Source organism: Apodemus sylvaticus, chromosome 19 (assembly GCF_947179515.1).
Source record: "Apodemus sylvaticus chromosome 19, mApoSyl1.1, whole genome shotgun sequence".
NCBI lineage: Eukaryota > Metazoa > Chordata > Mammalia > Rodentia > Muridae > Apodemus > Apodemus sylvaticus.
The window spans coordinates 44,471,338-44,495,037 of NC_067490.1; the positions used below are offsets into that span (position 1 = coordinate 44,471,338).

Sequence of the window (23,700 nt, forward strand, 5' to 3'; positions counted from 1 at the left end):
CTGCCCCTCTGCCTCTGCCCCTCTGCCCCTCTGCCCCTCTGCCCCTGTCTCTGCCCCTCTGCCTCTGCCTCTGCCCCTCTGCCTCTCTGCCCCTCTGCCCCTCTGCCCCTCTGCCCCTCTGCCTCTGCCTCTGCCCCTCTGCCTCTGCCCCTCTGCCTCTGCCCCTCTGCCTCTGCCCCTCTGTCCCTCTGCCCCTCTGCCCCTCTGCCCCTCTGCCCCTCTGCCCCTCTGCCCCTCTGCCTCTGCCCCTCTGCCCCTGTCTCTGCCCCTCTGCCCCTCTGCCTCTGCCCCTCTGTCCCTCTGCCTCTGCCCCTCTGCCTCTCTGCCCCTCTGCCCCTCTGCCCCTCTGCCCCTCTGCCTCTGCCTCTGCCCCTCTGCCTCTGCCCCTCTGCCTCTGCCCCTCTGCCTCTGCCCCTCTGTCCCTCTGCCCCTCTGCCCCTCTGTCCCTCTGCCCCTCTGCCTCTGCCCCTCTGCCTCTGCCCCTCTGCCTCTGCCCCTCTGTCCCTCTGCCCCTCTGCCCCTCTGCCCCTCTGCCCCTCTGCCCCTCTGCCCCTCTGCCTCTGCCCCTCTGCCCCTCTGCCTCTGCCCCTCTGTCCCTCTGCCCCTCTGCCCCTCTGCCCCTCTGCCCCTCTGCCCCTCTGCCTCTGCCCCTCTGCCCCTCTGCCCCTCTGCCCCTCTGCCCCTCTGCCCCTCTGCCTCTGCCTCTGCCCCTCTGCCCCTCTGCCCCTCTGCCCCTCTGCCCCTCTGCCCCTCTGCCCCTCTGCCCCTCTGCCCCTCTGCCCCTCTGCCCCTCATCCCCTCTGCCCCTCTGCCTCTGCCCCTCTGCCCCTCTGCCCCTCTGCCCCTGTCTCTGCCCCTCTGCCTCTGCCTCTGCCCCTCTGCCCCTCTGTCCCTCTGCCTCTGCCCCTCTGCCTCTCTGCCCCTCTGCCCCTCTGCCCCTCTGCCCCTCTGCCCCTCTGCCTCTGCCTCTGCCCCTCTGCCTCTGCCCCTCTGCCTCTGCCCCTCTGCCTCTGCCCCTCTGTCCCTCTGCCCCTCTGCCCCTCTGCCCCTCTGCCCCTCTGCCCCTCTGCCCCTCTGCCTCTGCCCCTCTGCCCCTGTCTCTGCCCCTCTGCCCCTCTGCCTCTGCCCCTCTGTCCCTCTGCCTCTGCCCCTCTGCCTCTCTGCCCCTCTGCCCCTCTGCCCCTCTGCCCCTCTGCCTCTGCCTCTGCCCCTCTGCCTCTGCCCCTCTGCCTCTGCCCCTCTGCCTCTGCCCCTCTGTCCCTCTGCCCCTCTGCCCCTCTGCCCCTCTGCCCCTCTGCCCCTCTGCCCCTCTGCCTCTGCCCCTCTGCCCCTCTGCCTCTGCCCCTCTGTCCCTCTGCCCCTCTGCCCCTCTGCCCCTCTGCCCCTCTGCCCCTCTGCCTCTGCCCCTCTGCCCCTCTGCCCCTCTGCCCCTCTGCCCCTCTGCCCCTCTGCCCCTCTGCCCCTCTGCCCCTCTGCCTCTGCCTCTGCCCCTCTGCCCCTCTGCCCCTCTGCCCCTCTGCCCCTCTGCCCCTCTGCCCCTCTGCCCCTCTGTCCCTCATCCCCTCTGCCCCTCTGCCCCTCTGCCCCTCTGCCCCTCTGCCCCTCTGCCCCTCTGCCCCTCTGCCCTTCTGCCTCTCTGCCTCTGTCCTGCCCATGCCCCGCCCCTGCCCCATCCTCTGTCTTTCTGTTTGTCTCTTTCCCTCTCTCTCTTTCTCTCTCTTCTTCCACCCCCCTTCCCCCCCCCCCCATCTCTCTCTCTCTGCCTCTGGCTCTGCCTCAGCTGAGTTTTGGGATAAAAGCATGCACCACTTCCCTGGGCATGAACAAACAGAAACCTCTAAAGGTGCTGAAGCAAACTCATACAAAATGCACAGTGCTCTGAACCGGCTTTATTTTTATTTTTATTTTTTATTTATTGAAAAGGGAAGTAAAGGGAGGTAAAAACACTTTATGATAAAATTAAAATTTTACATAGAAAATGTTTCAGATAAACACATTAAAATTGACAATTTTCATGGAAAATTAAGGAGTAAAGTGGTAGACATGTAAAACATTGCTAAATTAATTGAAATATGGGATAGAAACATTTTATAATAGAATTGAAGATTTACATGGAAAATATTTCTGATAAAATTATAGAAAAATGTAGAAAAACATGTTAGAATTGAAGATTATCATGGAAAATCTTATATAGATATAATAATGGTAGGCATAAAAGTATTCCTAAGTTGACTGAAAGTGGAATTATAAACATTTTCGGATAAACTCGAAGATTTACATGGAAAATATTTCTGATACAATTGTAGAAATATATAGAAAAACATGTTAAAATTAAAGATTATCATGGAAATTATATAGGTAAAATGATAGGCATAAAGATATTTCTAAATTTATTGAAGATGGAATTATAAATATTTTCAGATAACATTGAAAATTTACATGGAAAATATTTCTGGTAAAATTCAAGAAATAAATAGACAAACATGTTAAAATTGACTATTTCATGGAAAATTTTACATAAAGAATGGTTGATGCTAAAACTCTAATTGAAGGTGGAATTATAAACATTTGTGATAAAATCAAAGATTTACATTGAAAACATTTCTGATAAAATAGAGGAAGTATATTAAAAAACATATTAAAATTGAAGATTATGAAAAACAATGCAGATAAAATGGTAGACATAAAAGAAATTACTAATTAAAAGGGGAATTGCAAACATTTTCTGATAAAATTGAAGATTTACATGAGAAATATTTTGTTAGTCTACGTCTTTTTATTGAGCAGTTGAGTCCATGGTTGTTAAGAGATACTAGGGAATAGTGATTGTTGCTTCCTGTTATTTTTGATGTTATTTTTATGTTTGTGTTGGTATCTTCTTTCGGGTTTGTTGGAAGAAGATTACTTTCTTGCTTTTTCTAGGGTGCTGTTTCCCTCCTTGTGTTGGCATTTTCCACCAGTTATCCTTTGTAGGGCTGGATTTGTGGAAAGATATTGTACAAATTTGGTTTTATCATGGAATATCTTGGTTTCTCCATCTATGATGATTGAAGAGTTTTGCTGGGTATAGAAGTCTGGGCTGGCATTTGTGTTCTCTTACGGTCTGTATGAGGTCTGCCCAGGATCTTCTAGCTTTCATTGTCTCTGGTGAGAAGCCTGGTGTGATTCTGATAGGTCTGCCTTTATATGTTACTTGCCCTTTTTCCCTTACTGCTTTTAATATTCTTTCTTTGTTTAGTGAATTGGTGTTTTGATTATTATGTGCCCAGAGGATTTTTCTGTTCTGGTCCAGTCTGTTTGGAGTTCTGAAGGCCTCTTGTATGTTCATGGGCATCTTTCTCTAGGTTAGGGAAGTTTTCTTCTACAATTTCGTTGAAGATGTTTACTGGGCCTTTAAGATGTAAATCCTCACTCTCATCTATACCTATAATCCTTAGGTTTGGTCTTCTCATTGTGTCCTGGAGTTCCTGGATGTTTTGAGTTACCAGCTTTATGCATTTTGCATTTTCTTTGACCTTTGAGTCAGTGTTTTCTATGGTATCTTGAGCACCTGAGGTTCTTTCTTCTATCTCTTGTATTCTGTTGTTGATGCTTGCATCTATGACTCCTGAATTCCTTCCAAGGTTTTCTATCTCCAGAGATGTCTCACTTTGTGATTTCTTTATTGTTTCTGCTTCCACTTTTAGATCCTAGATGGTTTTGTTCAGTTCCTTCACTTGATTGTTTGTGTTTTCCTATAATTCTTTAAGGGATTTTTGTGTTTCTTCTTTAAGGGCTTCTGCCTGTTAACCAATGATATCCTTGTATTTCTTTAAGGGATTTTTGTATTTCCTCTTTAAGGGCTTTTACCTGTTGACCAATGTTCTCCTGTATTTCTTTAAGGGAGTTACTTAAGTCTTTCTTGAAGCCCTCTATCAGCATCATGAGATACGATTTTAAATCCAACTCTTGCTTTTCCGGTGTGTTGGGGTATCCAGGACTTGTAGTGGTGGAAGAACTGAGTTCTGATGTTGCCATGTGGCCTTGGTTTCTGTTGGTAGGGTTCTTGTGCTTGCCTTTCACCATCTGGTTATTTCTGGTGCTAGTTGGTATTGTTGTCTCTGACTGGAGTTTGTTCCTCCTGTGAGCCTGTAAGCCTGTGTCCTTACTCCTCTGAGCTCAAAAGTGAAAGCACTGCTGGGAGATATCTCTCTCCTGGCGGGCTATGCACAGAAGACTGTGGAGTTTCCCAGCTCCCCCTTGCAAATGGCAGCAGGCGAAAAGACTTCCTTCCGTCCCAGCTGCTCCACTGATCTTAGGCCATGTGTACTCCTAGCTGGGTCCCTTCCAGAGAGAAAGTGGAGATCTCACCTCTGTGCTCAAAAGTGAAAACACTGCTGAGACATCACTCCTTCCTGGCAGGCTATGCACAGAAGGCTGTGGAGTCTCCAGGCTCCCTGGTGCAAATGGCAGCGGGAAAAGCTGAACTGTGTTTCTCTGGGATTTTCATCCTCTGAATTTTCACTTGCTTTCACGCTTCTGACTACCTCCACAGGGACAGGGGTAAAGGTAGATGGAGCCAACAAAGTTAACCTGAAATTAAACTCTGGATAATATCAGGATGTGAAATGAGGTCAAGTGGAGAGCCTGTGGATGCTTGGTGTGGTGCCTGGCCACCCTGGAAGACCTAGCGTTTTGTTTTATTTGGAGAACAATTGTACCCACATCTAACTAGTTGATCTGCGGTGATTGCCTAACCACTGAAGGACACAGAAGTCATAGGAGATAAAACTAGACAGGCATTGTGTTTTAAGTGTGAAGCGTTGTCCCCTCCCACCCCCACCCGGGCTTGTATGTTCAAATATTTATATGCCAGCTTGAGTTTTGGTTTTAGAAAGTGGTAGACCCTCTACCCACCTACTGTAGGAAATGGGTCATTGATGTTAGAGTCCAGCCCCACCTTCTGTCCACTCTTCCTGTTCTAGCAAGGTGTGAGGAAGTTAGAACTCAGAGCTGTGCAGTCCTGTCACCAGGCTCTCCCCTCTGTGACAGACATAACTCTCAAAGAGCAAGAAGCCTCCACTTCATGATTCGCCTCGACAAGCTAGCCTGCCAGCATGCTTCCGTCCATCCCTCCCTCCCTCCCTTCCTTCTTCCTTTCCTTCCTTCCTTCTATCTTCCTTTTATCCACTAGCAAGTATCCCCCGCCTTGTATTAAGCAGGCATTAACTGGCTTTCGTGCCTGATCTTACTTCAGGAATTCACACGACCCCTGGCAAGAGCTCATTTCACCAGCACACTTGTTCTGGCATGAACTCTGTCCCAACTGTCATGCTAATGTTTACACTCCAAATGACACTGTAACCTGGACTCAACTCAACTACCAAAAAGCCCATCTCAAGTGTTGCCTGCATAATCACTTTACTTTTCTCAGCAAAGTAAATTGCCAAAAGGAGTCCAGACTTTTGGGTTTAACAGACAAAAACTGGTAAGTTCCCTCTAGTTCTTACTGGTTATATCCTGTTTTACTGCTATCTCTCCAGAGTGATAAAAAACGGAGACCAGAGACTCCCAATTCAGACATAACACCCAGCCATTTCCATAGGCTCTTTCAAGCTTAGAGTTTTCACTAGAAGTGGGAAAATTATTCATTTTTAATTTCTCTACTTGCTAATACTTTCATTTCTCATCTTTGTTATTCTTTAGATAAATCAGGGCCTTGACTATGTAGAAAAGTCTTGTCTTTTTTTAAAGTGGAAGTTAGTTTTTAGAATAAATTTAAGTGATCCCAATTTATTATTTTTATACTTGTTAGCACTGGAATAATATGATTTCTTCTTCTTTTTTAATTCAGAGTGATAGTATTCTACTTTGTAGAAAATAGAATGCTCTAAATTTTCCACTAAGACTTGTTCTTCATAAAATTAATTATGAATCTCACTAAAATAATTTGTACACCAAACTATAAGAATAAACTCCTAGGATTAATTTTACTACTGTGTGTGAGAGGGGGAGGGGCCTGCATGCAGTCGTGTGTATGTTGAGGTCAGAGGATTATTTCAGACTTGGGGGTTGGTTTTCTCGTCCCCCAGTGGGGATCCTGGGATAGAGCTCAGGCTGTCCGCTTCACTCCAGAAGCCTCTTCCCACATAGACCTTGAGACTTAATGAATTGAAAGTTCATTCTGGGTATTGAATTTTTTTCCTAGTGGCTTTATGGAAATATGGGCGGAGGGAACACCACTGACCTCACCTCGCGCAGTGCCTATGGACAGGTGCAGGCCATTTATCACTATTGTAGGAATGAATTTTAATTTTTAATCTTCTGTTTGATTTAAACATTGCTTTAGTCAATACCCGTGGTCAGAAAGGACTCTGGAGAGATGCCTTGCTTCTCCTGTGCTTCTGGAGGCTCCAGGGCAGCCGATCTTGCTTTCTCACATGCATTCCTTTGCTGCTCTGTGTGAGCAAGGGCAGAGCGCTCGACATTTGATAGCCTTCAGACCCTGGGCCAGCATTCCAGTGGGCTTCAGAGTGAGAGGCTTCTGCTGGTTCTTGGCAAACTTGTCAACAGTAGAGGGGATACTCTGAGATCAGTTGGGTCCCAACACACCAGAAAAGAGTCTTCAGGCAGTGGTGAGCGCCCGCTGATCCTTCACATTTCAAATAAGGAAAAGGCCATGTGAGTGAGGTAACCCAATCACAAAAGAACACACATGGTTTGCACCCACTGATACGTGGATATTATTAGCCCAGAAGCTCGGAATACCCAAGATACAATTCACAGACCATAGGAAGCTCAAGAAGAAGGAAGACCAAAGTGTGGATACTTTGGTCCTTCTTAGAAGGGGAATCAAAACAACCATGGCTCACAGCCAACCAATGGACTGAGCACAGAGTCCCCAATGGAGGAGTTGGAGAAAGGACCCAAGGAGCTGAAGGGGTTTGCAGCCCCATAGGAGGAACAATAATATGAACCAACCAGTACCCCCAGAGTTCCCAGGGACTAAACCACCAACTAAAGAGTACACATGGAGGGACCCATGGCCCCAGCTGCATATGTAGCAGAGGATGACCTTGTCTGACACCAATGAGAGGAGAGGCCATTGGTCCTGTGAAGGCTTGATGCCCCCGTGTAGGGGAATGCCAGGTCGGGAAAGTGGGGAAAGGGGTTGGTAAGCAGGGGGGGAATGGGATAGGGGGTTTTTGGAGGGGTAAGAAGGAAAGGGGAAAACATTTGAAATATGAACAAAGCAAATATCTAATAAAAACATTTGAAAAAGTAAATAAAGAGATATGGATCACAATAAAAAAAGAAGAGAAAAGAAAAGGCCAGGTGTAGATAACCATTGCCCACAGCCCACTGAATTGTCTGCATTGCAGAAACAGTTTTATATTCCCCTTAAATTCTTCCCATTAGGTGTTGACCCCAGCGTCCCCCACTTGGGAGTGTGGGCAGGGAGAGGGGACTGGCAGCACACCCGACTTAACCCCCTAAAGCCAACTCTGGAACATATGCAGACACGGACTTTTTAGCAGCAAAGAAAACCTTAGTGACCCACAGGTTGGCTTCAGTGTCCCAGGAACTGTCCCCACAGATACTATGAGAAACGTTGTCACCCTGTGGGAACTCTGCTCAGAATGTGATTAAGGAGATTTCTCTGAACCAGATCCCAGGCCTTTCTAGAATCTCTGCTCTCCACTGGCTCTGCTTCCGCGCCTTCTCTGGCCTCTGGGTCTCTTCCATTAAACTGAGAGCCACAGGAAGGAGAGACCCTGGAAGAGCCCAGGGAGCAAATCAACAAGATGGCGGTCTCCCTGAGTGAGTCAGATGTGCAGACACTGTACTGAGGGAAGCACAGTTGCTTAGGTCTACCCATGTATCCTATGTGTCCCTGGCACAGTTAAAATTTCAATCACCATCCCCCTTTAAATTGATGTTAATGCATCCTCAAGATCACCAAACACTCTTTGCTATCTCCATCCCACTATTTTTTTAAGCATGTATTTTTTTATTGAAAAAGGAAGTAAGAACATTTTATGATAAAACTGAATATTTACATGGAAAATATTTCTGATAAAATAGAAGAGATATATAGAAATCACGTTAAAATTGACAATTTTCATGGAAAATTAAAGAGTAGAGTGGTAGCTGGGCGGTGGTGGTGCACGCCTTTAATCCCAGCATTTGGGAGGCAGAGGCAGGCGGATTTCTGAGTTTAAGGCCAGCCTGGTCTACAGAGTGAGTTCCAGGACAGCCAGGGCTACACAGAGAAACCCTGTCTCGGGGAAAGAAAAAAAAAAAAAAGAGTAGAGTGGTAGACATAAAAAAAAAATGCTAAATTAATTGAAAAATGAAGTAGAAACATTTTATGATAGAATTGAAGATTTATGTGGAAAATATTTCTGATAAAATTGTAAAAAATGTAGAAAAACATGTTAACATTGAAGGTTTTCATGGAAATTTTGATATAGATATAATAATGGTAGCATAAAAGTATTCCTAAGTTGATTGAAAGTGGAATTATAAACATTTGCAGGTAAAATTGAAGATTTACATGGAAAATATTTCTGTTAAAATTCAAGAAATATATAGAAAAACATTAAAATTGACTATTTCATGGAAAATTACACAGATAAAATGGTAGTCATAAAAAACCTTTCTAAATTAATTGAAGGTAGAATTAAGAACATTTTGTGATAAAATCAGAGATTTACATGGAAAACATTTCTGATAAAATAGAAGTATATAGAAAAACATGTTAAAATTGAAGGTCATCATGAAAAATAATGCAGATAAAATGGTAGACATAAAAAGCATTACTAAATTAATTGAAAGAGGAATTACAAACATTTTCTGATAAAATTGCCAACTGATACCGGCTACTATATAACAGCGTTACATGACATGGGGTTGTGTGTGTGTGAGAGAGAGAGAGAGAGAGAGAGAGAGAGAGAGAGAGAGAGAGAGAGAGAAGGAGAAAGAGAGAGAGAGAAAGAGAGAGGGGGAGAGAGAGAGGGAGAGAGAGAAAGAGAGAGAAAGGGAGAGAGAGGGGAGAGAGAGGGAGAGAGAGAAAGAGAGAGGGGGAGAGAGGGAGAGAGATGGAGAGAGAGGGAGGGAGAAAAGGAAAGAGAGAGAGGGAGAGAGAGATGGAGAGAGAGGGAGAGAGAGAGAAGGAAAGAGAGAGAGAGAAAAAGAGAGAGGGGGAGAGGGAGAGCGGGAGAGAGAGGGGGAGAGAGAAGGAAAGAGAGAAAGAGAGGGGGAGAAAGAGGAGAGGAGAGAAAGAGAAAGAGAGAGGGAGAGAGAGAGCGAGAGGGAGAAGGAGAGAGAGAGAGGGAGAGAGAGAGAGAGAGACAGAGGGAGAGAGTAAGGAGCTGTTCTCTCCCTTAGAGCGCGTTGCGAGATGAAGAGGAATACAGTGATGAAGAGGACGATGAGGACGACATCGAGAACATCCTTGAGGAAGAGTTTCCAAAGGATGAGGAAGAGATGAGCGAGGAAGACGAGGAACAGGAAGGAGACGCAACCGAGCGCCTGAGAAACGAGCTGGGAGAGAAATTTGAAACAGAAACAAATAATATCCAATCGATACAGGTTCCGACCCTCCCTTCACCACCACTTAAAGAATAGCGATTTGGGAATGCAAAAAGGGTGTTTAGGGTCAGTGTCTGCGTGTGTGTGTGTGTGTGTGTGTGTGTGTGTGTGTGTGTGTGTGTGCGCGCACGCATGCACATGCATTTCAGGGCATCCGGCAGCATCACTTAGCAAGGTATGACATTCACAGATGGAGAGCGGCATGGATTCTGCCCCTCCCCCCCCAAGGCCAGCAAGGGTTTACCTTCTCCCGGGAAACCCCTCATAAAGCGTATGTAGCCGTAGATGCTCAGTCACCAGCTGTGTCTGCATGCTGTGACCGAGAAACACTAAATACAGCAAGCTTTCTGATTTCTCTTATCAGGACGAATTCGAAAAGGTTCTGATACCACTAATTATGGTCAACGGAGCCAGGAAAAAGCACATTGTACAATACATAATGAATATGAAATTGAAGCCCCTGGTGGAAAACCGTGAGAGCATTTTCGAGAAGTGTTACCCGGTAACCTCGCACCTCGCTCACAAAATGCTTGCCTTCACCTACAAACACATGAGCTCATTCGGCTACTGGGACCCGGTAAAGGTAACGTCAGAAAGTCACCAGGAAACCCTTATCCCTCACTTTGTAAACATTGCTTAGGAAGATGTGGTCATTTTGAAAAATCATAAATATCATAAATATAGTGCTGGCCATGAATATTTGGGGACTGAGATGGAGTCATCTGACCCCTACCATTGCTTCTGCTAGGAAGTACATAACATGACACCAACATTCCGCCCCACCTAACTCTGTTTGTGTCCCTAACCTTTGCCCCCAGCCAGAGATGTCATTGCCATCAGGATGAGTGACAGTGCTGATGACACCATTGACCAAATAAATCCCCATTCCGCCACAGCTCTCAGAGGGAAGCAGCGTGACACTCTCTCAGACCCATTCTTCCGGGTCCAGGAAAGACCATCAAACCTAACCAACATCCGTCAGTTCCCCCCACTCTACCCCGTCCCATACCCACATATCAGGCCAACTCTGCGGGCAGGTGTGTCATATCCCATGGCTGTCATTAGTGATGTGACAGGATTTCATCCGTACAAAAAATGCAGAATAAATTTGTCTATCCTAAAAGACAACCCAGCAGGACTTGCTGTATTACCTGTTTCCAATCCTACAGCGAAACTTCAGACGGGGCAGGTTAGGCATTTATTTTCCCCTGTGCTACTAACGGCCTCTCATCCACGTGCTAACCAGGCTCAACCCTGCTTAGCTTCCAAGGCACATCCAGGCTGGTATTGCCAGGGTGGTATTGCATCCAAAGGTAAGAAGCCTGGTCAAGCTGTGCCTGAAGCCTCTCACCTCGCCCTCGTGTGGGGCTTTCTGTGTAGCGCCCCCTTGCTTCCTCTTTCTCCTGTCCTAAGAACCCCCAGCCTATAGTTTACCTCTTTGACCTTATTTTACGTAACTAACCCCCAAAAGGTCCTATCTCCATGCACAGTCACAGTGGCAGTAAGAGCTTCACCATACAAACAGTAGAGAGGGGAAATGTCAGAGCCACGACGCCGTTTTAGAAGTGGATCTGTGTGTGAGGATAAATTAGCTCATACCCATAGTCAGAAACATTCATTATAAGCACAGGTCATTATGAAGGAAGGTGATTGTCATAAGCCAAAAACCAGCTAGGAAGCCTTGCACTGACCACATGCACTGTGGAACAACCTGTACTTTGTGTACAGTTGTTTCATTAATACTTACAATTAGGAGCTTTGTGCTACGTAAGGAAGCGTATGTTTTTATATTTTACATTTTTTTCAACTGTATTGAAGGAAATGCCTTACAAACTGAGTCTGACGTGCGAATTCAATTGTATCACAGCTAAGCGAAGGAGAGACAATCAAACCTGTCGAAAGTGCAGAGAACCCGCTGAACCCTGTAATCCATCGTCACTACATCTATTTCTTATCCACTAAGCAAACTAAAGAGAAATTTATGATGAACCCCATCAAATACATCCGGCAACCCAAACCCAAAGCCACTATGCCCGTGAGGATTATGATTGTGGGGCCTCCCAAGTCGGGGAAATCTACAGGTGAGTGTCTTTGCTCCTCAAGCATCAAGGGAGCCCTGAAACCCAGAACCCAGCACCTAGCACCCAGATACCCAGCACCTAGCACCCAGCACCCAGCACCTGGCACCCAGCACCTAGCACCAACAAGCACCTAGCACCAAGCACCCAGAACCCAGAACCCAGCACCCAGCACCCACTCTCCAGGAGCCAGCCATAAAATCTGAGATTAGCCATGGTGACAGTGATAATTTATGTCCCTACCAACACTGTACAAAAGGATTCCTTTTTCTCTACTCTTTGCCAGAATTTATTTGTTTTTTTTAATTTATTTTTGTTTTTTGAGACCGGGTTTCTCTATCTGGCCATGTCTGCCCTGGAGACTTGCTTTGTAGACCAGGATGGCCCAGAGCTCACAGAAATCTGCCTCCATCTGCCCCTACCTCTGCCTCCCCAGTACTGGGATTAAAGGTGTATACCTCTAACGCCCAGCAGAACTTTTCTTTTTAAGATAATAATCATTGTAGCTAGATGGAGATAGGATCTCAATATAAAAATTACTATTGGCAAGTATTTCGTGGAAAACTCTTGTGTCATCAGGATGTTTATTTTATTTTTTTGTCTAGATGACTGATCTATCAGGAGCAATGGGCTACTGGAAGGATCTGCCGTTGTTGCCTTGGGGCAAATCTTTCACTTTATGTCCAGTAGTGTTTATTCATGGAAGCGGGTACTCTGACATTATACACAGTTGTGTCTTCTCAACACCCCTCTTAGTTGCCCTCTTGTCCCTGTGGCAAGTACCTGATAGCAGCAAATTAAGGGAAAAAGGCTTATCTTGTCTCACAGTTGTTACTCACAGTCCGTGATAGTAACTGGTGTGGTGGTGCGGTCTAAGTCAGCGAGTGTGTGCGGCTGCTACGGCTTCACATCCCAGCAGGTCAGGGAGCACAGAGCTCAGGCTAAAAGCAGTCTGAGTTGTGACTCGAAAGGTTTTCCTTCCAGTGTCCCATCTTAAGGGGCCACCCAAACACACAATAACTTTCCAAAGCAGTACCAGCAACCGGTGACCACATGATCAACATGTGAGTCTGCTGGTGACAGTCTACATTTAAATCACATCATTCCCTTTACTTAAAAAAAAAATATCTATTTGAGAATTTAATTCATTGTCTGTTGGTCATATTCAGATACACCCCACCCCACCCCCATTCCCTACCCACTCAACTTAGTGCTGTTGTGGGGTATCCACCAGACAAGACTACTCAGACACGGGTTTAAGCCAATAAAAGTCTTTATTAGCCAGTCTTTCTTTTCATTTCAGCAGACGGGGATGTCTGTGTGCTAAGTTTTATGGCCTGAATGATATTTCAATTATGGAGTTAATTGTGCTAAAATCTAGGGGCCTGTTACAGTCAGTCCTTTTATCAATATGACATTACCATTGTCTCTTTTAACTACTTTGGCTTGAGGTCTGTTTGGTCAGATCTGAGTATCGTTAATCTTGCTTTCTATCCTTTTGTTTTCGGTCTATGTATGCCTTTGTTGGTAAAAGTGGGTTTCTTGCAGGTGCCACACTTGTTAAGATTTGTTTTAATCTAATCACAGCCAACCTGTGATTTTTAATTAGAAAACTAAGTCCATTTATGTGCACCTCTCAACTACTGCAAGGCGTGTGCTACTCCTGATTTTCCATTCTAGTTATTTGGAATAATCTCTGTCCATCTCTGCTATATTACTGCTAGAGTTGGGAAGCTTTGCTGAACTGACAGTGTTTGATTTGTTCCTAATTCTCATTTGACAACGGAATTCCTACCCATCCAGCACCATGAATCCCTTTAGTTTATGCTATTCTTAGAAAGTCTTGATTTCTCGTTCTATTGTGAATGATAACTTGGTTCAATATAATAATCTATTTTTCCTTCACGGCTTTGAACCTCTTTCCCAAAGCCTTCCTGGCCTTTGGAGATTCTCCTGAGAAATATGTGTGTGTGATGTGATACTTCTTTCATACATACATATTTTAATATTCCTTCATGGTTCTGTATTTCTGGCATTTAATCATAAAATTTAATTATAGTCTCTGTTCTGACTGTGTCTACTTAGGACTCTAAATGTCACCTGTAAATGCTTATCTGTATCTTCCCCAAGACTTGGGAAATTTTCTGTCATTGTTTCACTGAAAGGTTTTTTTGTTCCCCTGCCTGTATTTCTCCTTTGTATAAACTGATCACACACCTCTTAAAATGATCTTTTGGTGGTATCCTATAGATCTCGAGTGTCTTGTTTATTCTGTCTTATTTTTCTTTATTGCTCTCTGAATATAAGTTGTCAAGTTTTGTCTTCAAACCCTGGTGTTCTTCCATGTAATATAAGCTGTTGGTGATGCTTTCAATTGTTTCTTTTACATTTGATTTATTGAGATATCCATTTTCAAGATTTCTGATTGGTTCTTTTCAAGCATCTCTCCTTTTTCTCTCCTTAAACCTTTTATAGATTCTTTGTGAATTTCACATCATTCACTCCAATCCCACTCATCTCCCCAACCCTTGATATCTGACCTCCCCCCATTGCAAACTCCCCTCTTCTGAAAAGAAAAGGAAAACAAAACCAAACCTCTCTATAGAAGCTGTGGTATGCCTTGGTTTATTACACAGTATACCGCTGTGGTTTGTATATGTAGACTCGTATGTTTAAACAAGCCTATGAAGGCCAGGGAGTGGAATGTGATGGTTTGTATATGCTCTGGCTAGGGAGTTGCACTATTAAGTGGTGGAGTAGGTGTGTCACTGTGGGGGTGGGCTTTAAGACCCTGATCCTAGCTGCCTGAAAGCCAGTCTTCTCCTAGCAGCCTTCAGATGAAGATGTAGAACTCTCAGCTCCTCCTATATCATGCCTGCCTGGACGCTGCCATGTTCCCACCTTGATGATGATGTACTAAACCTCTGAACCTATAAGCCAGCCCCAATTAAATGTTGTCCTTAAAAGACATTTGCCTTGGTCATGGTGCCTGTCCACAGCAGTAAAACCCTAACTAAGACAGAAATTAGTACCAGGGACTGGGGTATTCTGTGATAGACCTGACCATGTTTTTGCTTAGAAGAATGTGGATTTGGGTTTTTGGATTCTGAAAGCCATGGAATGTTTTAAGTGGAGCTTAATGATCCATCCTAGTAGAAATATGGAAGACTTTGTTGCTGTGAGTTATTCGAACTGTGCAGAGCTGGCCCAAGAGGGTTCAGTGGAGAAGAACTTCATTCAGTATGTGGCCTAGAGACTGCTTTTGTAGTATTTTGATGAAGAATGTGCCGGCTTTTTGCCCTTGTCTGAAGAGTCTGCCTAAAGCTAAGGTGAAGAGACACAGATTAATTTCATTGACAAAGGAAGTTTCAGAAACTAATCATAGACTTTGTTCTCTGGTTAAGTCTCATGAAGAGTGCCTTGAACAAGCATAGCAAACTTAGAAAGGAAAATATAAAATATATGGTTTGAGAATTAAAGGGGCACCAGAAAGTGAAGTGGAGCTGAACCCTGATAGTAAATTGAATTAAGGGAGCGTTGACCTTGGGTTAAGGTCCCACCTAGCTAAGTTTAGGTCCAGGAATGACGCTACACACTTTTAATCCCAGGAGACAAAGCAAAGCAGATCTCTGTGTTCAAAGCCAGTTTGGGAAGGAGCAAGTTGCAGGTGAAGAAAAGCTTAAATCCAGGCGTGGTAGTGCACACCTACAATCCCAGGAGGCAGGGTCATGCAGATAACTGTGTTCAAGCTCTATCTACAGAGCAAGTCCCAGGACAGCCAAGCTTAGTGAGAGAGTTGGCCAACAGAAATCTGGTAATAGAATAAGAGCTGGGGGTTGGAGAGGGGCAGGGATGTCCAAGCCCCAATGAGCAGTAAAACCCTAACTAACACAACCATTTTACCCAAAGAGTTTTACAAGCAAATATTTATTGCAGTGAGTCATGGTCTGGTTCAAAGCCTCTGACTTCTGCTGCACTACCATCAGTACTGGATCCTCACGGGGACTCCTCCTGGCTATCCTGTTGTTTCTCTGTGGCATGGAGATCCTGCACCTTTGGATCTGCAGGATCTGTCCCTGCACACCCTCCAGCAGTTCATAGGTGGGGTAGATGTTGGGGTGAACCAGCTCAAAGCCCTGGATCTGGACCTGGGTGGTAGCTGAGTTTTTCAGACTGCCAGATCTCCCATACTCACACCACCAGGGCCATCGCTCCAGCCCAGCCCAGGCAAAGTGCAGGCCCACTTTCTAGAATACTGCAGGCCAGGCCAGGTCTACACAGCCCTGGGGCATCAGGCGGCAGCCCAGAGCAGGCACATCCTTGTGGCCTTCGGTGGTAACATGGCCACAGACATTGACACAGACCTTTGCTGCTGTGGAACCAAGGAGCCAGACATGGCCCTCAGCAGCAGCGTGGGCTGGGACTTCACCGCGGCCTCTGGTGGCAGCACAGGCTGCTCACATCAGGCTGTCCCTCTCCATCCTCGAGTCTCCAGTCCCCCTCACTTCACAGTACACAGACTGTTCCACTTCTCTGTGCCCCATCTCCCCACCACACTTGCTCATCACAGTGGCGCCTCTGAGCGTCGTCCCTGTGCCTTCTCTCTCTCCCTCTTTATTGAATTTCTTTTTCATATCCTTCATTGTCTTCCTTAATCCAGCTACTTATTTGTATACTTTAACATATTAATTTTTTTAAAAAATTGCCATTCTATATTGCTTGTCCGGAGATCTATGGAGTCGGCTCAAAGGCTTGCAGACATAGACTTGAGGTCAAACTCCAGAATCCAGAATCTAAAAAATCAGATATGATGTCACACATGTTGTTATCCCTGCTTTAGAGAGGCTGAGACAGACAGTTCCCCTGAGCCAGCCAGTGTGTCTACTTGGAAAGGTCTAGGCCAGTGAAATATCCTGTCTCAGAAGGTACTCGTGAGCCGGCGGTGGTGGCACACGCCTGTAATCCCAGCACTCTGGGAGGCAGAGACAGGCGGATTTCTGAGTTCGAGGCCAGCTTGGTCTACCGAGTGAGTTCCAGGACAGCCAGGGCTACACAGAGAAACCCCGTCTCGAAAAAACCAAATCCAAAAAAAAAAAAAAAAAAAAGGTACTCGTGTACACACATGCACACATGCACACATACACACACACACAGACACACACACACACACATATAAAATAATAAACATAATTTAAAATTTTTAAGTTTCTTTCTCTAATTTTTAAATTTCTTAATATGACAAAGGAGTCAGATTCTAGATGTTCTCAAGATACTTGCATTTCCCAAGCACAACACAATGTTCCCATTTGAAATAAAATTCCATTTTCAGGGATGAAAACATAGATAAGAAGCTGACTTCTCGCCTCTCTGCTGAAATCCAGTGTGGTTTTTAACAATACGCCGCATTTTGAAAGCTCCTTCAGCTCTAGGATTTGGGCGGGTCTGGTTCCAGAGTTTGTAGGAAAGCCCGTGTTCAGACCCTGGGGTTTTGTCTGAGCTTTGGGGATAGTCAAGAGAACCCCCTGTCAGCCGATGGCCTCTGTTGATCTATTTATCACAGCAGGCTTTGGTTCCCCACAACTCTAAAGTTAGAATTCAATTTTCATGCCACAGAAAATAAGTCCACAGGGAAAAAAAAAAATCTGTCTCCTAAGCTATAAACCACTATCAGAATGTTAAGTAGGAAGCCAAAGAGATGGCTCAGTGGTAAAGGGCACTGGCTGTTCTTCTGGAGGGCATGTGTTTGATTCCCCACACCCACACACAGCTTATGGTTGTCCATAACTCCAATTTCAGGGAATCTGAAATACTTCTCTGGCCTCCACAGCTACTGCACACATGTAGTATACAAGATAGACACACAGGTAAAATAAAAACAAAATGTAAAGTATGTCATTTAAAATATTCCCTAGAGGGTTGACGGAGACCCAGGGTGGGTCTAGGATTTGCCATGCTCATGGCAGCCTGGAATCCACAGATGGGCTGGGGAGTGGCCCATCCAATCAAGTAGCAGTGTCACACCCGTTATCCTCAACAGCATTCCAAATACCGCGTCCACACGGGATTACTGCAGTCCTTCCCCAAAACTTGCTACCTCACACAGAAGGAACACATTGCTTAGGCATCGGTTTGATTTTTAAAAAAAAAAAAAAAGAAAAGAAGAAAGAAGAAGCCCCGTTGGCTCCTTAACCAGATCCTGTCGTCACAAACCTGAAGCGCTGCCCACAGCCTTGATGGTGTGGAGGCGAGCTCGCCGCGCCATAGCCTGAATCTGAACCTGTGGCGTGAATACAGGCTTCGCGCTTTGTGTCTTTCCAGTGGCCAGAAAGCTTGCAAGTGACTACGGCTTAAGACGTTTGTCGGTGGGAGACGCGTTGCGTGGGATGCTCAGCAGTCACCCAGAATCGGAGCTGTCACTGATGTTAAACTGGCACCTTCACAAGGGGATGACGGTGCCCGATGAGCTGGCTATTCAAGCGTTAGACATCTCTCTGATGGACAGTGTGTGCAACACTGTAGGGTAAGTGGGTGGGGCCGGCAGGAAGGGGGCGGGGAATAACTGTCAAGGTACTTGGAGTTATCTAAAAAGGTTTAGAGTGCCCGTGAAGGGGAGGAGTACAGATTTTATGGAAACATGATCTTTTCCTGTCAAGATTCCTGACTTGAATCCATGGCGGATTAGCCCACAGCCCTCTTTATCCCCTGGAGCAACTCCTGCACAGCCCTCAGGCAAGGCCACCAACTCCCCTACCCCAGTACTTCTTACTGTTCCGTCAGACGATGGAGGAGGAACCCATAGTTCTCAGACGACCGACGTGGTACCAGGGACACGGTCCCTCCTAGGTTCAGGTCCCTGGACAGGGAGCGGCACCCTCCTCCTGTGCTATATTTGTACAGGAACATCTATCCTCAGCTCCCCCTCCTCTGCCGTACCCTTTGCTTGTCCATTACAGCCTGGTCACACCCCAGTGAACCCTGGTACTCTCCGGTCCTGAGTCCCGGCCTAGACAACCCTGGCTCAGTCAAGATGCTGTATAGTTAGAACCTCTGGCCTTTCTTTGCTGGTTGGGTGTGAGTCGAGTCATTGAATGGTCTCTCTTGTTTCGGGGGGCCAGCAAGTGTGGGGTGGCAGCCTTTGGGAGAGGAAAGGCGATGTCCTCATCGAGTCTCTTCTCCCCTAATGCTCAGTTTTCCCCTACAAGGGCAACTTTGGTTCGGTCACGAGTTTATTTCACCTTAATTCCAGGATAAAAACTGCTTGTCTACCCTAGGTTCACATCCCCAGTCCTGAGGCCACTCAAGTGGCCTTCCCAGTGTATGGAAGTAGTGACTCTGTATAAAAGAAATGTCATTCTCGTGCAGACGCTTCTACAGAGGGGTGGCTGTGTTGTTATCTCTGCTGAGAGACCTTTCTTTTTGTTTTTTGTTTGTTTGTTTGTTTGTTTGTTTTTGTTTTTTTTGTTTTGTTTTTGATTTTTTTTTTGTTTTGTTTTTTTGATACAGGGTTTCTCTGTGTAGCCCTGGCTGTCCTGGAGCTCACTCTGTAGACCAGGCTGGCCTCGAACTCAGAAATCCACCTGCCTCTGCCTCCCAGAGTGCTGGGATTACAGGCGTACGCCACCACCACCCGGCTCTGAGAGACCTCTCTGAAGCCTGCACTTTGCTGGAGAGCTCTGGCGAGTGCACCCTGTCATTCAAGACTTGCCAATCTTTCTTGGTGGCCATCAGTCACATGGCCAGCTTGCTGCCTGGTCTATGAGGCCTCTCTAAGAATTTCTGGGAGAGGCAGGGCGGGGGGAGGGAGGGACTATTTTTTGTTTGTTTTCAGTTTGATAGACAACCTTGCTATCTCAGACTACAGGGCTGTGATTTTTCACACCTTGTACGTCCTCACAAGTATGGTGTGCCTCTCAGAGTCCCCGTCCCAAATTCATCACAAACTCCCCGGTCTCCTACAAGACTGTCTCTTCCCAGAACACTCGTGACTATTTACTAAGCATCTAGTATGTGGCATGTCCTGGTCTCATTGTTTTCTCATTCCCACTCCCTAACAACTTTCAAACAACTCTAAGGGGTAAATAGAATCATCTCCTAGTTTACTAAAAAACCAAGGCATAGAGCTTTTATACCAGGTTTCAAATCTAGGTCTGCCTACATTCATTCTGTTGTTTGTGCTTATATTAATCACACCAAGGACACACAGCTTGCAAGGTATAATGGGTGTGATTCTCCAATGTTACCAAAACTTAGTTGTGAGGCACTGAGCGTGCAAACGTGTGTCCCCTCCATCCACTTCCAAAGCTGTGCCACCCTGACATCTAGGGATGATCAAGGGTTAAGATGTAAAGATAAAGAAGAAAGGCACAAACAACAACAACAACAATAACAAACCCAGTGTCGTAAGGGAACGCTAGGAGCAAAGACAGAGATTTGCTCTGAAAAGCATAAGAGAATCGTGAGAGAGGACGACCGCGGGATTTTTGCTTCTCTGTCGTCTCTTAGTGTGGTTATCGATGGCTACCCTGTCACTCCACACCAGATGGAGCTCTTAGAGGCGAGGTCAATCATTCCCATGGTCATCTTTGAGTTGGATGTGCCGTCCAAGGAGATTTTCAAAAGACTGCTCTTGGAGAAGAAGATTGAGCAAAGGTAACATTGACAAGGGCGCTGCGGGAACGGGGCGGACCTGACCGTCTGTCCAGTGGACGTTCTACACCTTCAACAGCTTTCGCCCCTTCCTGTTTCCTCCTTAGTATGCCTTATCCACTGCACAACAGCTCGCAGATCATCGCTTACAAGAACACCAAGTACCGTAAAAACGTCAACGAGATCAGGCAATTTTATCAAAAGCAGCATCAAAACTGGCACGTGATTGACGGCTTTCACAGTAAATGGTGGGTATGGAATGCAGTCCTCAAAGACATCCAGCAGATGAATAAGTACATACAGACATACATGGAAAAAATAAAGGAAGGTAAGACGGCACGTGTGTGTGTGTGTGTGTGTGTGTGTGCAGGTTCAAGTGTGTGCATTGAGTATAAAGGCCAGAGGATATCCTCACAGAGCAACCTCAGATGGTTTTTCTTTTCTTTCTTACCTTTTTTTTTTTTTTTTTTTTTTTTGACAGAAGCTTGCTACGTAGCCTTGGCTGGCCTAGAACTTGCTCTGTAGACCAGGTTAGCCTCAGACTCACAGAGCTCTGCCTCCCAAATGGTAGGGAAAAAAATTTTTTTTTTTTTTAGTTTTTTTGAGACAGGGTTTCTCTGTATAGCCCTGGCTGTCCTGGAACTCACTCTGTAAACCAGGCTGGCCTCGAACTCAGAAATCCGCCTGCCTCTGCCTCCCAAGTGCTGGGATTACAGGCGTGCGCCACCACCGCCCAGCGGAAAATTATTTTTTAATAAAACAAAGTATGAATTTAAAATTTAGATATGTCTTGTCCCTGTTTGCATAATTTATTAAATTTAAACTTTGCCTTGGCAATTAGTGTTTTAAACATACAGTACTGAATGTTGGTAGGTCCCCCAAATTCACATCTGGAAACTTAACCTACGTTTAGACAGTACAACAGTTTAAAGGGCCGAGGGCATTTCTGACGTGATCAGGTCCTGCAGTCACCACGCGCCTGAATGGAGCAGTGCCCTGTATTATGAGGAGACTTAAGGGAGCGTAGCTCATTTGTCCCTTCTATGTTGGGGACGCTGCTGTCAGGGGACAAGTCCAACCAAATACTAAACCCAACGACACGTGGATCTTGCACTTTCTCATCTCAGGTCGGTTACCTGGCCTGAGCTCTTTGCTGCACAGCGAGGCGGAGCTCGGTGTGCTGGCGGGTCTGTTGTAATCAGCAGCAGCTGCTACTAAAGCTTACGACTGCATCTCACTTCTCTGTTTCCATGGACAAGTCATTATGGCCCTGTCCCCGGCCAATGCATGTGACCCAGCCCATGGCTTTGCATGAGCTCGCTGGCTCCCACCCACCCTTCAGTGTACACCTCTGCGGGACGGAGCCATGAGTCGGCACTGGTGCACAGTGGGTAACGGTCAAGAACATTAATGCTTATATGTCTACAGCTGGGTTATTTAACTGACCACAGTACTCTCCAGATCTTCCAGTTTTACTCCCCACGTGATAGTGTTTCATTCTTATTTAAGACTGAATAAAATTCATTGTGAAGCAACTACACTTCCTTTACCCACTCATCCACTAACGGACACGTTGGTTGAGTCTTAAGTGTGGAATTTAAAATGTGGGTGCCTATATCTTTTGATATACTTGTCCATTTCTTTTGTATTTATACTCTGAATTGGAGGGGGCCAGATCCAATAACGGTTCTAAGTTTTGGTCATTGGAAGGCCCTTCATACTGTTGTCTGTGGTGGCTGTATTAACAGTGTTTGAGCCTCCTCTGCCATGCATCCTTGCCAGCATTGATGTATGATTCCTTTCTTTACTTTACTATGGGTATCCTGGGATGAGCCAGTGCCTCTCTATGGCTTGGATTTGCATCTTTCTGGTAACTTAGGTGATGAAGCATTTACGCGGCTTCCAGTTTGAGGGGATACAGTCCCTCGTGGCCGAGAAGTCATGGTGATTGTGGGAGCTGTTCAGAGAAGCACTAGGTGCTGGAAACCAAGCAGACAGAGGATGATGGGGATGAGGCTGTGTTTATAAACTACAAGGCCTATAGCTCCAGCGACCCACCTGCTCCAGCTGTCTCACCTCCCAAAGGTTCCATAACCTTCCGCAAACAGCATCAACAGGCAGGGACCGGGTGCTCACACACAGGAGCCTGTGGGGACATTTCAGACTCAAACCACGATGTCATTGGTCAGCGGGTTTGTTTGATTTTATGCTGTTGAATTCACATATTCCTTATGTATACTGGTGTTAACACCATTGTCAAAGGCTTTTCCCTCCACTGTAGGGTCTCTCTTCTTGCTGGTTACTGTCTTTTCTTGTGCAGAAGCATCTTCGTTTTGATCAATGAATCACTTTATCAAATTTGCTTTTCTTGCCTGTACTTTTGGGGTCTGACTGAAAAAGAATGTTGCCTAAACATGTTAACATTTTTCTTCATGTGTATCCCTATCTTTCCCTCCTTCTCTCCCTTCCTTTCTCCCTCCCTCCCTTCACCATCCATATATCCATCCATCCATCTGTCCATCCATCCATCCATCCATCCACCCATCCATTCATCCATCCATCCACCCACCCATCCATCCATCCACCCATCCATCCACCCATCCATCCATCCACCCACCCATCCATCTACCCATCCATCCATCCACCCATCCATCCATCCATCCACCCATCTATCCATCCACCCATCCATCCACCCATCCATCCATCCATCTATCCACCCATCCATCTATCCATCCATCCACCCATCCACCTATCCATCCATCTATCCACCCATCTATCCATCCACCCATCCATCTATCCATCCATCCACCCACCCATCCATCCATCTACCCACCCACCCATCTATCCATCCATCCATCCATCCACCCACCCACCCATCCATCCATCCACCTATCCACCTATCCATCCATCTATCCACCCATCTATCCATCCACCCATCCATCCATCCATCCATCCATCCACCTATCCATCCATCTATCCACCGATCTATCCATCCACCCATCCATCCATCCACCCACCCATCCATCTATCCACTCATCTATCCATCCACCCACCCATCCATCCATCCATCCATTCACCTACCCATCCATCTACCCACCCATCCATCCATCCATCCATCCACCCATCCATCCACCCACCCACCCATCCATCCACCCACCCACCCACCCATCCATCCATCCATCCATCCACCCATCCATACATCCATCCATCCATCCATCCACCCATCCATCCATCCATCCACCCATCCATCCACCCACCCATCCATCCATCCACCCATCCATCCACCCACCCATCCATCCATCCACCCACCCACCCATCCATCCCCTTTCCCTTTCTCTCTCGCTCTTTCTCTCCCTCCCTCTCTCCTTCTCCCTGCTTTCTCTCATTCCTCTTGACTCCCTTC

The 23,700-nt window shown here is 46.2% G+C and overlaps 1 protein-coding gene across 1 annotated transcript in view; it reads left to right on the top strand.

Annotated features, from left to right (window-relative positions):
• Positions 1-23,700, top strand: part of Ak9 (adenylate kinase 9) — a 136,048-nt gene that overhangs the window by 99,353 nt on the left and 12,995 nt on the right. The window contains exons 28-33 of the mRNA XM_052164535.1: positions 9,370-9,573; positions 9,938-10,156; positions 11,441-11,654; positions 17,970-18,171; positions 20,154-20,300; positions 20,405-20,625. Of these exons, the coding sequence (XP_052020495.1) occupies positions 9,370-9,573; positions 9,938-10,156; positions 11,441-11,654; positions 17,970-18,171; positions 20,154-20,300; positions 20,405-20,625 (1,207 nt within the window). The remainder of the gene's footprint in view (positions 1-9,369; positions 9,574-9,937; positions 10,157-11,440; positions 11,655-17,969; positions 18,172-20,153; positions 20,301-20,404; positions 20,626-23,700) is intronic.